The sequence below is a fragment of the Pongo pygmaeus genome, chromosome 4, assembly GCF_028885625.2.
Source record: "Pongo pygmaeus isolate AG05252 chromosome 4, NHGRI_mPonPyg2-v2.0_pri, whole genome shotgun sequence".
Lineage (NCBI taxonomy): Eukaryota > Metazoa > Chordata > Mammalia > Primates > Hominidae > Pongo > Pongo pygmaeus.
The window spans coordinates 15038395-15053092 of NC_072377.2; the positions used below are offsets into that span (position 1 = coordinate 15038395).

General features: G+C 43.9%; 1 protein-coding gene across 2 annotated transcripts in view; it reads left to right on the forward strand.

Annotated features, from left to right (window-relative positions):
• Positions 1 to 6119: 6119 nt before the first annotated feature.
• OTULIN (OTU deubiquitinase with linear linkage specificity) overlaps positions 6120 to 14698 on the forward strand; it is a 47210-nt gene continuing 38631 nt past the window's right edge. For both annotated transcript variants that reach the window (XM_063664672.1, XM_054487326.2), the window contains exon 1: positions 6120 to 10239. In XM_063664672.1, coding sequence (XP_063520742.1) covers positions 10088 to 10239 — 152 coding nt within the window. In that variant the 5' untranslated portion in view covers positions 6120 to 10087. The remainder of the gene's footprint in view (positions 10240 to 14698) is intronic.

Below are 14698 nucleotides of genomic sequence, written 5' to 3' on the forward strand. Positions count from 1 at the left end.
AATATAATGTGAGCTGCATCATATATAACTTAAGATTTTCTAGTAGCCATATTAAAAAAGCTAAAAGCAACAGTTGAAATTAGTATCTTATATAATGCAGTATTTCCAAAATTTTGCCAACATATAATCAATATTTTAAAATTATAGGCCAGGTGTGGTGGTTCATGCCTGTAATCCCAGTACTTTGTGAGGCTGAGGCAGGAGGATCGCTTGAGCCCAGGAGTTTGAGACCATCCTGGACAACATGGTAAAACCCTGTCTCTACAAATATTAAAAATTAGCTGGGTATGGTGCTGTGCACCTGTAGTCCCAGCTACTTGGGAGGCTGAGATGGGAGGATCACTTAAGTCTGGGAGGTCGAGACTGCAGTGAGCTATGATCGTTCCATTGCACTCCAGCTTGGGCAACAGAGTGAGACCCTGTCTCAAAAAAATTATGTGATTATTTTACATTCTTTTTAGGGGGGGTACTAAGTCCTTAAAATCTTGTGTTTTTCACAAACAGCAAATCTTAATTCTGACCAGCTACATTTCAAGTGCTCAGGAGGCACTCTTGCCTACTGGCTACTGTATTGGACAATGTAGCTCTTGAGGTACACACTGTAGAAAGGTTTGGCATGGCTGATAACCTTTTATTTTTGTTATTTCGTTAAGCAGGGATATGGTAAACATGAAGGAAGTGGTTAGAAAGGAGCACAGGCCTATTTATGCCCTCATGCACCTGTAAAAAGTATCTTCTACTCCAGGGCCTTTGCTGCACAGCTGTATAAAAGTGGCGTTGCTGTGCCTCAGGAGATACAGGTGCCACAGTTTGAAGACCACTATTTTAAGATGGATTCTGGCTGCCAAGGTCTATAGGAATGATGCAATAGTGATGAAATTTTATACATTCTTATCCCTAAATTCTGGACCAAGACAAAAGAAAAATGTGTGAGACAAAATATTAGCAGAAGATCCAGAAAGCCCCTGTGACTTTGCCAGTGATATCCTGGTATGATTTTTAAAGATAAGGTTGACATCCTACCTTCTCACAAGTAGTTTTTGGTAATAGTAGGTATATTAGTTATGGTTCTCTAAAGAGACAAAACTAATAGGACAGATGTATATATAAAGGGGAGTTTATTAAGGAGTATTGACCCACATGATCACAAGGTGACATCCCACAATAGGCTGTCTGCAAGATGAGGAGCAAGGAAGCCAGTCTGAGTCCCAAGGCTGAAGAACTTGGAGTCCAATGTTTGAGGGCAGGAAGCATCCAGCACAGGAGAAAGATGTAGGTCAGAAGACTAAACCAGTCTAGTCTTTTCATGTTCTTCTGCCTGCTTTTATTCTAGCTTTTTTTTATTCTAGCCACCCAGATTGAGGGTGGGTCTGCCTTTCCCAGTCCACTGACTTAAATGTTAATTCCTTTGGCAACAAACACCCTCACAGACACACCCAGGAACAATACTTTGCATCCTTCAATCCAATCAAGTTAACACTAAATATTAACCATCACAGTAGGGTAATGCTTTTCCTTGTGACTACCATGGAGACAAGGTCAGGCTGTGAGAGAATCATCAACCTAACATCAGACTACTTGAGGAGGTAAAGGTTTCCTGTGACAAAGGGTCTCTTCCTTACCTTTATTTTCTTAGGAAACATCTATGATTTGTCCCTCTAGCTCTTTTGAAGTTCCACTATGTGATACCAATGACGGGCTTCCTTTCCAAAGAAACCCATATGCTTGTCCTAAAAGGTAAGTGTAGGGAATTACTCTGTAGGCAATTACCTGGCCCTAGCAGACCAAGATACCAAGACTAGATGGCTTAAATAACAGATATTTTCTCACAATACTGGAGGCTGGAAAGTAAGATTGAGGTGCCAGCTGATTCAGTTTCTGGTAATGGCTTTCTTCCTGGTTTTCAGATGGCTGTCTTCTTGCTGTGTCCTCACATAGTGAGCTCTGGTGTCTCTTCTTATAAGGACACCAGCCCCTTCATATTAGGGCCCAACCCTTTTGACCTCATTTAATCTTTATTTTGACCTCATTTAACCTTTAATCCTTGTAGGCCCTATCTCCAAATATAGTCACATTGGGGGTTAGGACTTCAACATATGAATTTTGGGGAGATACAATTCAGTAATTCAATCCATAGCAGATACTAAGCTACCGAGAGTATGGAATTCCATTTCAGAAGCTCTCCAAACAAATTAAGATTATCATCTGCCTGGATGATTGTTAAGGGTGAAATTCTGTTTAGCTAGAGTCAAATGACTGATTTAATATTTTCCAGAACTCCAGGTCTGTGAATTATAACAGCATCATTCTCTCTCCTCCTTATATATAAAATGGTTTCATTTTCATGATAAAATAAATTTCATTATGACCCATACTTCTCCCAATAAAAACTCCTGGGGAAAGTTTCGGGGGTTTCCAGGTAAACTAATTTTACAGCAAGATATTTTTTCTATTGAGTGATTTCCTCTATTTTTTCTCTATAAAGTTATTTCCTTTAGCTTCAAAACTACAAAAGCATAGCAGGTTTTTTCCCCCCTCTAATTCTGTTTTTTTAAAAATGGGCATTCAATTAAAACCTAGATGACGGGTTGATAGGTGCAGGAAACCACCATGGCACATGTATACCTATGTAACAAACCTGCACACTCTGCACATGTATCCCAGAACTTAAAATGAAAAAAATAAAAAATACAAAAATGGGCATTCAATAATCAAGAGGCATTTTGAATAAGAGTCTTTAAAATTAATACTTGAATATTCCTAGAGTAGTTAATTTCTAAGTGAAACTGACAATAGTTTCTTCCAAAGCTTGGTTACAGTCCATGAACCTATAAAACTAGAATAAACTAAAAAGTACCTTTCCTGTGAATACTTTAGAGACTGATGTAAAGAATACACTTCAAATCTAATTTTTATTGCTATGGCACTGGGAAATTCCAGAAAGTATAAAAATATAGGGTATTTTAACCTGACTGTAAATTATGAGTTTACAGTATTGAAAAGGGGGAATATGCATCCAACTTGTGTTAAGCTCCTTAAAGAAAATTTTAAAAAATAAGAACACTGTAATGGCTTAGCATTGTTCTTTGGGAACAGTTATTACAAGTAAGGACTACAGCATTCAATGAAAAGGTATGTGGAATCTTTCACATATTAACTATTCTAGGCACGGCCGCTGAAGCAGATATATAAATTCAAGGTGATTGATTGAAAATGTAAGTTACCAAATATTTGCAAATTACAATACCATATTTATTTATCTAATGTTTGATTCTAAGAAGAAGCTGAAAACTGACGCATTGTTTGTAAGTTATTACATAGACTTTTACTTAAGCTTATGGGTTATTTATTTATCTTGACATAAGAATAGACTAACTGTTATAATTATATCACAGTTCATGGGCTTTATTCTCATGACTGCCTCTAAGAAACCCTAGTGTTTGGCCGGGCGTGGGGGCTCATGCTTGTAATCCCAACACTTTGGGAGGCCGTAGCGGACAGATCACTTGAGGTCAGGAGTTGGAGACAAGCTTGGCCAACATGGTGAAACCCTGTCTCTACTAAAAATACAAAAAAAAAAAAAAAAAAAAATTACTTGGGCGTGGTGTCGGGTGCCTGTAGTCCCAGCTACTTGAGAGGCTGAGGCAGGAGAATTGCTTGAACCGGGGAGGCAGAGGTTGCAGTGAGCTGAGATCACGCCACCGCACTCCAGCCTGGGAGACAGAGCAAGACTCTATCTCAAAAAAAAAAAAAAAAAAAAGAAAAAAGAAAAAAAAAAGAAGCCCTAGTTTTTGACTTATTTATTTAATACACATATACATCCCTCTAATCATTTTGTTCTGTAATATCAGTAAAAATTAGCAATATCCCAAATATGAATATATTAAAAACTCACGTTACATCTCTGTATTTATTATGTATACCAGAAACATACACACAATAGAAATTTTAAAAGATAAAGACAAAATGATTTAACATTTAATTTTTAATTTTTTTTTTTTTTTTGAGACAGAGTATCACTCTGTTGCCCAGGCTGGAGTACAGTGGAGCAATCTCAGCTCACTGCAACCTTGGCCTCCCGGGTTCAAGCAATTATCCTGCCTCAGCCTCCTGAGTAGCTGAGATTACAGGTGATCACCACCATGCCCAGCTAATTTTTGTATTTTCAGTAGAGACAGGGTTTCATCATGTTACCCAGGCTGGTCTCGAACTCCTGACCTCAAGTGATCCACCTGCCTTGGCCTCCCAAAGTGCTGGGATTACAGGCGTGAGCCACCATGCCTGGACAACACTGAATTTTTAAAATTAAAGTACAAAGTTAGAACAATGACTGGATATTCTTATTTTGTAAGGTCTTGGTTTAACACTTTATGATATGATGGTTTGAGTTTATTTATTTATTTGGAGACAGGGTGTCACTCTGTCGCTCAGGATGGAATACAGTGGCACGATCTCAGCTCAGTGAAGCCTCTACCTCCGAAGTTCAAGTGATTCTCCGGCCTCAGTCTCCTGAGTAGCTGGGACTACAGATGCATGCCACCACACCCGGCTAATTTTTGTATTTTTTGGTAGAGATGGGTTTTTACCATGTTGGCTAGGCTGGTCTCGCACTCCTGATCTCACATGATCCACCCACCTAGGCCTCCCGAAGTGCTGGGATTATAGGCGTGAGCCACCGCACCACACCTGGGTTTTATTTTTGATTAAAAAAAATAGAGACCTTATTTTTTATAACAGTTTTAGATTTACAGAAAAATTGAGACGATAGTACAGAGTTCCCATATACTCTGCATCCAACTTCCTGTATTACTAACATCTTACGTTATTATGGTACATTTGTTACTTTTTGTGTGTTTGTGTGTGTGTGAGACACAGCCTCATTCTGTCAACCAGGCTGGAGTGTAGTGGTGCGATCATGGCTCACTGTTGCCTCAACCTCCCAGACTCAAGAAGTCTTCCCACCTCAGCCTCCCGAGTAGCTGGGACCACAGGTGCACGCCACCACTCCTGGCTAATTTTTGTCTTTGTAGACATAGGGTTTCACCATATTGCCTAGGCTGATCTTGAACTCCTGGGCTCAAGCAGTCCTGCCTCAGCCACCGAAAGTGTTGGGATTACAGGCGTGAACCACTCCATTTGTTACAATTAATGAACTAGTACTGATATATTAACTAAAATCCATGGTTTATTCAGATTTCTTTGTTTAACCTAATGTCTTTTTTTGTTGTTGTTGTTACAGGATCCCACCCAGGACACCAGAATTACATTTAGTTGCCATCTCTCCTCTTTGCTGTGAGTTTCTCATACATTTCTTGTTTTTGATGACCTTGACAGTTTTAAGAGTACTGGTAAAGTATTTTGTAGGATGCCCCTCTAATGGAATTGTCTAATTTTTTTTTTTCTAATTGGACTGGGGTTGTGGGTTTGGGGGAGGAAAACCACAGAAGTACAATGCCATTTTCATCAGATCATATGAAGGTTACATGCCATCAACATGATTTATCACTGATCTCAGGTCACATATTAACTTGGCCTGTTTTTAAGTTTTCAGTTTCTAAGATCCAGTAGCAAACCAAAAGTTGTTCCTTAAAAGCAGAGTAGTTACCCACAATGACAGATTTGCTCCAAAATCCTGAGTTTGTACTGTGATTCAGCTATGGTTGCTTGCCAAAATTCTAAACAGCGTTTACTTATTTTTTGGGAGAAAGGGCCTTGCTCTGTTGCCTAAGCTGGCATGCAGTGGCATAATCATAGCTCACTCTAACTTGAATTCTTGGGCTCAAGGGATCCCGCCTCAGCCTTGCAAGCAGTTAGGATGGACTACAACTACAGGTGTGCACTACCACACCTGGCTAATTACATTTTTTTGTGTGTGTGGAGGTGGAGCTGGTCTCAAACTCCTGGGCTAAAGTGATCCTCCCACCTTGGCCTCCTAAAGTGCTGGGATTACACATGTGAGCCACTGTGCGTGGCCTCTCAATAACATTTAAATCGGCCATTGACACTTTAAGTACCATCAGATCTGCTGGATCATATGGCCCAAATGGCAGAGCAACTTGCCCAATAGACTGGACATGTTGTAGAGCCTTCTCTTCTCCTACTAGGTATTGTGATTTTTTTTTTTTTTTTTGGTTGTATAAGGGGCCAAATGCAACAACTTATTCTTCAGCTTACAAGTGATATCTTGACATATCGTATACTGGTCCCCTAGGAATTTCATGAGGTGGAGGGCCCCAGATGTTTTGTGACACTTATTTCCTGTCTTCAGACATGCAAATATTTTACCAATATGTCTAGAGTAATTGCTACTTCTGCTCACCATGAGTAATCGGCATAATATCATCAATGTAATGGACCAGTATGAAGTTCTTTGGAAGGGGAAGACTAAATTATGACATAGGGCTAAAGGGTTGACATAGCCCTGCAGTGGGACAGGAAGTTGTATAGTGGTCTTGCCAGTTGAAGGTAAATTCCTTCTGATGGTATTTTCTAATAGGTATAGAGGGAAAAAGCATGTGCCTGATTAACAGCTGCATACCAAGTACTAGGAGATGTGTTGATTTGCTCAAGTGATGAAACATCTAAATGGCAGTGCAACTGGAGTCACCATGTAATTAGGTTTATAAGAATCTATTGTCATTTTCCAAGATCCATTTCTGTTTTGCACATGCCAAATAGGCAAGGGGAAAAGAAATGTAGTGGTTATCACCACCTCTGCAACTTTCAAGTCTTTGACAGTGGCACTTATCTTTACAATCTCTCCAAGAATGTGGCATTGCTTTTAGTTTGCTCTTCTCATAGGTATAAGCAGTTCTAGTGGCTTCCATTTGGCCTTTCCTGTTACAAGTTTTTACAGGTCAGGGAACCAACGTGGGGATTCTTCCAGCTGTTGAGCATATCTCTTTGTTTTTGAGACAGTCTTGACCTGTCGCCCAGGCTGGAGTGCAATGGTGCGATCTTGGCTCACTGCAACCTCCGCCTCCCAGGTTCAAACGATTCTCCTGCCTCAGCCTCCCCAGTAGCTGGGATTACAGGTGCCCACCACCACGCCCAGCTTTTGTTGTTGTTGTTGTTGTATTTTTAGTAGAAACGGGGTTTCACCATGTTGGCCAGGCTGGTCTTGAACTACTGACCTAGTGATCTGCCCACCTCGGCCTCCAAAGTGCTGGGAATACAGGTATGAACCACTGTACCAGGCTGAATATATCTCTTTTAATTATGCATTCTGGAACTGGGGAAATAGAAGCACAGGATGGGTCCAGGGACTCAACGGGTCTAATGAGAGATGAACCTGAGCTGAAACTCCATTGATAACTCGACCTCCATTAAGCCTCTACTCTGACTGGTAGGCCGAGTAAAGCTTTTGGTTTCCCCAGATTAGTATCAGGTCAGAGCCACTGTGTAGTAATCCCTGACAAATCTGATTATTTCTCTTCCCCCAATGCACAGTTACCCTGGTAGATGGCTATTGGTCTCTTTGGGGGAAATAACAATATACATTTTTGGCAATGTAGCAGAGTCCTTCCTCAAGAGGATCCAGCCTCTCCTTCATTCAGAGTTCTGAGAGTGTAAACCGGCTCAAGTCTGGGAACTGATTGAGAGGTTGTGACTGTTTTGGTGATGCAAGTTAGGATATCTGTTTCCTAGAGACACAACGATTAACTGACCAACAGCACATGCCTCTGTAAGTAAGACAATATTGTTTTAGCTCTGCTGGTAATTATAGTAATCATGCCCACCTACTTTTTGGCAATTAAGTGCCACCCTGGGGGGGCACTTAGGAATCCTAGTTTGATGGTAGCAGTTTCCACTGTAAGATATATGTGACTAAAGAGCAGCCACAGATCTCTTCAAGGATGCTAGGATTCTCCTCACAAATTTATTTCTTAGTCATGGTGAAAGGTATGTCCTCTGGACCCTCCTGGGGTGGGTAAGCAGGTCTTAAATGATAAATCCACTCTAATATTCTAATCTCCCCAAGCCTGTGGATACCTTTCTCTACAGATACCTAGGCAGTTCTGGCGCTTCAACTTCATTTAACATAGGCCTTTCTGGGTGGATGGAGGTTAAACGATCAATGGAGTTTTCACTCAGATCCTTCTCACGGTGGGCTCAGTGGGTCCCCAAACGCATCCTGTGGTTATTTTCCTAGTCTGACATGCATAATTGGAAAAGACATACTCAGCGATTAAACATAGCATTAGAGCTTTTTCTAAGCCTCTGAGATAAAACATTGAATCCAGAATCTCTGGTGGGTCCATATCAATAAATTTGGCCTGATAGAATTTATAACTTTTCCACCTTGATCCCTATATGAGTTTCCTGGGGTGGTCATGACAAAGTACCACAAACTGTGTGTCCTAAAACAACAAAATTTATTCTCTTGCAGTTTTGGGGGCTAGAAGTCTGAAATCAGGTTTTTGGCAGGGCCAAGCTTCTTCGGAAGGCACTTTGGAATAATCCTTGCCTTTTCTTAGCTTCTGCTGGCTCCTGGCATTCTGCGGCGTTTCTTGGCTTCCAGTTGCATCACTCCAATCCCTGCTTCTATCTCCAAATGACCTTCTTCCCTCTGTGCTCATTTATCTACGTGTCTTCTTCTAAGGGCGCCAACCATTGGCTTTACGGCTCACTCTATACCAGTGTGACCTCATCTTAACTAATTACATCTGCAAAAACCCTATTTCCAAATAAGTTAATATTGTGAGGGTCTAGGTGGACGTGAATTTTGGGGGATGCTATTCAACCCTCTACAATCCTACACCTTAATAGTCTTTGTATATTCTTTTGTATGCTCTGAATTTTTTAGCATGTGCATTTATTACTTTTTCAAGTAAAATTAAAGGAGAAAACAATACCCCCGGAGTTCTGTGGCACAAAATATAAATATTCTTTCTGTCCAGTTTCTCCCTTGGAGGTCACTACTATTTGGTCTCCCTAAGCTGGTTTTCCAAGTCCTGCCCTTCTCCAAACTTTTACCAAACTGAAGACAAAGTGATTTTTCAAAATGATCTCAAGATCTGTCAATGAGGATTAAGCATAAGCGCCACAGTTAGCCTAATATGGCTTTTCATGATCTGGTCTCCGGTACCCCTCTTTCAGTTTCATCTTTCAGTACAATCCCCTGCTCCCTACCTGTTCCGCCCTGGACTCCTCGCGGGTTTCTGAACTGCCCACGCCATTCCATCCCGCCCTATTCCGGCGCTGCACTCCGCTTCAGCGCTGCTTCTTGCACCCACGACTGCAACTCAACCTCAGAGGCTACTCCTCTACTCCATCCCAGAGATGAAGCATTTCGCCTTTGGATGCTTGAAAACGGTTAATATTTTCCCTTTTGTTTCTCTTAAATCAAAATGTTTACATGAAATACTATGATCCAAGAACACACACTGCTGCGCTTGCTTAACTGGGTCGAGTTGAACCAGTTCGCCTTCTCCGCCCCAACCCCGGTGCCGTAACTCCCAGCCCCGGAGCGACCAGCCTGGCCCGACAGCGGAGGCCCAAGCCCGCGCTGGGCTCGGGCGTCAGAACCTTCCCGGCCGGGGGAAGCCCGGGCAGGCCGCAGCCGCGCTTCACAGCTGAGGAAAACCCGCTGCGGCGTAGGGCAACGCTCAGAAGCCGAGAATGACACCGTGAGGCGCCGGAACGCGTCAGCACCCTTCACACCTAAGACCAGACTTCCTTCTCCTCACCGAGGACGCTCCCCGCCGCTCGTCCGGTCGTTTCCCGCTCTCACACCCTCTGCCAGTCCCCACACAGCTGACAAGGGAAGCAAGCCAGCGGTGTCCGGGGACAGAACAAGCGCAGCAGCCGCATGGCGCGCTTCCACCTCCAGCCCCCGGTGCCTCAGCTCGCACACGTGTATGTGTATGCGCATGCGCCGCGTCCGGGCCTCTCCGCCTCCGGCCGCACCTCCTCGCGCAGGGTCAGAGGCCGTGGGGCGGGCCACGGTGACGCGCGCGGAAGCGCTCCGCGGACCCTCGGAAACCGCCCCGGCGGCTGAGAGGCTGTGGCCACTGCCTGGCACCCCGACGGGAGGGGCTCCGGATCGTTCGGAGCCGGCTGAACCCCTTCGGCCGCGAGTGGCCGCATGAGTCGGGGGACTATGCCCCAGCCCGAAGCGTGGCCAGGCGCGAGCTGCGCCGAGACGCCGGCGCGGGAGGCGGCGGCCGCGGCGCGGGAGGGCGGGAAGGCGGCGGCCAGCGGGCAGCCGCGGCCCGAGATGCAGTGCCCGGCCGAGCAGTGAGTGCACGGGGCGCGGGGCGCGGGCCGTGGGCGGCGGGCTCGGTCTCCTCCGGAAGCCGGGCTGGGGTGGGGAGTCGTCAGCGGAGGGTCCCTGGGCGTCTTCAATTCTGAGTGAGGCCGTTGGCGACAAGGAGGAATTGACAGACAGTTTTGCCCAGTGTCCGAGTGCAGATTTTTAACCCCAGGGCCCCTCACAATTCTGGTCACACAGTGTCTCCCCTCCCGTCTCATTTTTGATATCTGCACGTCTGAAGTTAAAGAAAGTTCCAGAAACTTGGGAAGCAAACCCGAGAAGTGATGTATTTTATTACTAGTTCCCGCTAGATCTTTTCTCCAGCCTGGCACAGGGAGGAAGTGAGGTCGCCCCTGCCGCAGCCGCCGGAGAACGGAGCTGCACGACTTGTTCTTGGAGGCGACGTCCCACCTGTTGGACAGACTTTGGACCGAATCTGACCCATTCTCTTTGACCCTTTAATGGCCTGACTAGTTTGCCTTCCCGCTTTTCCTTTTGAAAAGGAAAGTCAGTGCTGATTAGATCAATTCCTTACTGTACTGTGAAGAAGACGATTTGGGAAGGGTTCCTAATTTCTGCAAGGGTCTGGGGGTACGCATGGAAGCAGAATAGAAACTCGAGTGAAACTTTTCTACACTTTCAAGTTTTAGGCACCTATAAATGCCCTTGGAATTTAAGAAATTATGAAAGCACACAGCCAGCCAGTTTGACAGATTTTTAACTGGCTGGAAAGTTAAATTTAAGATGTGTTTAAATGCAAAAAGCACTGCTAGAACTTTTGAAAAAAAAATTCCTAAACAGGGGTCCTCTGGAGGCCTGTTAGGTAGACATTGTGTTATAATAAAATATTTGTATAGTACTTAGACATTCTCATTTGTTGAGAACCCCCTTGGGATGGTGTTATTCACACTTAATGGGTTAATGACTACTGGAAAATAAGATTGAAAGTCAGTGGTCTCAAACTCCTGCCTCCAGAGCTAGGCAGTAAGTGAAGTAAGTTAGTGAAGTTGGCCAGGACCTGGAGAGCTGTCTCTGTTGAGAGGCAGGGTCCCCTAAGCTCAAGCCTGTAGTTGCTGCATCTTCTGTATTTAAAGAATCCAGTTATTTGGGCTTTGCATGAAATACCCTGCTTTTTAAACAGTGGCACCTATTTTTTTTTTTTTTTTATTTTAATTGAAACAACTGTACAGGCCCATGTGTGGGCTGATGTGTCCTGTGGCGGCCAGTTTGCTTTCTGGGTTAGAGTCTGTATTAGGCCATTTTTGTGTCGCTATAAGGAAGTACCTGAGGCTGGGTAATTTATAAAAAGAAAAGAGGTTTAATTGGCTCATGGTTCTGCAGGCTTTACATGAAGCTTGGTGCCTGTCTCTGCTTGGCTTCTGGTGAGGCCTCAGGGGACTTTATTTAACTTCTGGCGGAAAGCCAGGTGGGACCAGGCAATCACGTGGAGAGAGAGGGAGGAAGAGAGAGGGTAGGGGTGCCACAGACTTTGAAACAACCAGATCTGGTGTGAACTTGGATTCAGCACTCATCCATCACCAAGGGCATGGCACTAAGCCATTCATGAGGGATCCAAATACCTCCCACCAGTCCCCACCTCCAATACTGGGGTTTATATTTTTACATGAGATTTGGAGGGGACAGATATCCAGACTATATCATTCTGCTCCTGGCCACCCCACATCTCATGTCTTTCTCACATTGGAAAATATAGTAATCTCTTTCCAGCCATTCTCCAAAGTCTTAACTCATTCTAGCATCAAGTCCAAAACCCTAAGCCTCATCCAAGACTCATCTCTTTCCACCTATGAGCTTGTGAAATCAGACAAGTTATTAAATTCCACAAATTCCTGGGACATGGACAAGTGCAGCCAAATTCTTTGCTAGGACATAACAGGGGTGACCTTTATTCAAGTTCCCAATAACTTCCTCATTTCCATCTGAGACCTCATCAGCCTGGCCTTCACTGTCCATATTTCTTTTTTTAAATTTTGTATTGAGATGGAGTCTCGCTCTGTCGCGCAGGCTGGAGTGCAGTGGTGCAGTCTTGGCTCACTGCAACCTCTGCCTCCCAGGTTCAAATGATTTTCCTGCCACAGCCTCTGGAGTAGCTGGGATTACAGGCGTCCACCACCATGCCTGGCTAATTTTTGTTTTTGTTTTTGTTTTTAGTAGAGATGGGGTTTCACCATGGTGGCCAGGCTGGCTTCGAACTCCTGACCTCAAGTGATCTGCCCGCCTAGGCCTCCCAAAGTGCTAGGATTACACACCCAGCCCACTGTCCATATTTCTATCAGCATATTGGTCACAACCATTTAACCAGTTTCTGAGAAGTTCTAAACTTTCCTGCATTTTTCTGTCTTCTTCTGAGCCCTCCAGGCTCTTCCAACCTCTGCCCATTACCCAGTTCCAAAGCTGCTTCCACATTTTTAGGTATCTTTATAGCAATACTTGACCCCTCAGTACCAATTTTTTGTATTAGACTGCTTTTGCATTGCCATAAAGAAATACCCGAGGCTGGGTAATTTATAAAGAAAAGAGATTTAATTGGCTCATGGTTCTGCAGGCTGTACAGGAAGCTTGGTGCCTGTATCTGCTTGGCTTCTGGTGAGGCCTCAGGGAGCTTTTGCTCATGGCAGGAAGCCAAGCGGGACCAGGCGATCACATGGTGAGAGAGAGTGAGGTGGGGGTGAGGTGCCACAGACTTTTTAGCAACCAGATCTTGCATGAACTCAGAGTAAGAACACACTCATCACCAAGGCCATGGTGCTAAGCCATTCATGAGGGATCTACCTGCATGATCCAACCACTTCCCACTAGGCTCATCTCCAATCCTGGGGATTACCTTTTAGCATGAGATTGGAGGGGAGAAATATCCAAATCATATCAGAGACTTAACCTCAGACTCTGCAGAGGGTTAAATAGAGGGTCTCTTGCCCCCAACCCCTGCTCCACGGGCCCATGCTGGTTCCTAATTGCTGCTTTGCCTTCCTTCTGCCCTGGTGGTGAGAACAATGCGCTTAATTTAATGCCCTGTCTCACGTGCTGCACCTCAGCCCCAGCTGTGTCATGCCTCCAGAGCAATGCAGAAACTTTGAAGCCAGACCATGTTCTCAAAAGTATATGTAGTTATTTGGCAAGTTTTCTGGTGGATGTGATTCTCATTCAGAACACTTGTGAAAACAGACCATTGTAGGAAGAGTGCTCTTTCTTGAAAAGTTTTTGTGGCACAGGTGCCTCTTGTCTGCTGCTAGTAGAACTATGTAGACTTAGAGCTGAAAGGAATGTAAAAAAAAAACCTAGCCTAGGTTTGTCATTTTACACATTCACAGATTTTTAAAGTGTAGCTTGGCTGGAGAGACCCTGATGCATCAGTGGGAACCTCCCCCTACCTCTTGTGGGCTTCCTCAGCAAAACCAGGCAGAGAGACATGATTTATAGTGACAGCCAACTTCACTTTTTTTTTTTCTCTCCCTTGGTTTGCTTCCCAAGTTTGCTTCCCAGTAGATGTTCTGGTTTGTGTGTGTGGTTTTTAGCAGCTTAATTTTGTTTTATCCTTATTTTTGTTGTGTTTGATTATCTCATTCTCTTTCACCTCTCATAAGATGGGGCAGAACAAGAGAGGTGAGTTTAAGATGTCACCTTTTAAACACATGTCTCAAGTTTTGGACTTTCTAGCCTTTTTCCATCTTTCTGACTCGGCGGTATCTGGGTAGTGGGCTGTTTCTCTATGGTATTTTCTCACGGGCTAGAGAAACTACTACAGTTGTCATATAAACAAAGTTTGCAATATAAGGTATTCATGTCAATTCCTGCATAATGATATATACAGCTTAATAGTTGAGTATCAATTTAAATAGTGTAATGTGCATTTTTAATCTGTGTTTTTTTGTTATTGGAGCCAAGGCCTTGCTTTCCGCCCAGAAAGTTGGGTTTGCTATGCAGAGGAATCATTTAAAATGTTTACACTTAGAAGTGTGAACACTGTAAGACTGTAGAAGTTTTGAGATATCCTATAGAGTCATTTTTAATATATTCAGTGGACAGTAATTACAAATACACATCATAGCCCAACTTCTGCAGCTGAATTAGACATTCGGGATGTGACTCTGAAGGCTGTGGCGACGAGTAGAGAAAGAGATGGCTTATTTCCTAGGTAGCACACTAGGTTACTCTTGATTCCTTTCCACTAAGCTCGTCGCATTTCACACGTGAGAGAAGTGGGGGAAAAGAAACATAAACCACATGGATAAGCTACTTTGTTTTCTTGTTTGCTTGTTTTGTGAGACAGGGTCGCTCTCTTGCCCAGTTTGGAGTGCAGTGACAATCATGGCTCACTGTAGCCTCAACCTTCTGGGCTCAAGCAATCCTCCCACCTCGGCCTCCTAAGTAGCTGGGCAACAGGTGCACTCTACCATACCCAGCTAATTTTTTTTTACTTTT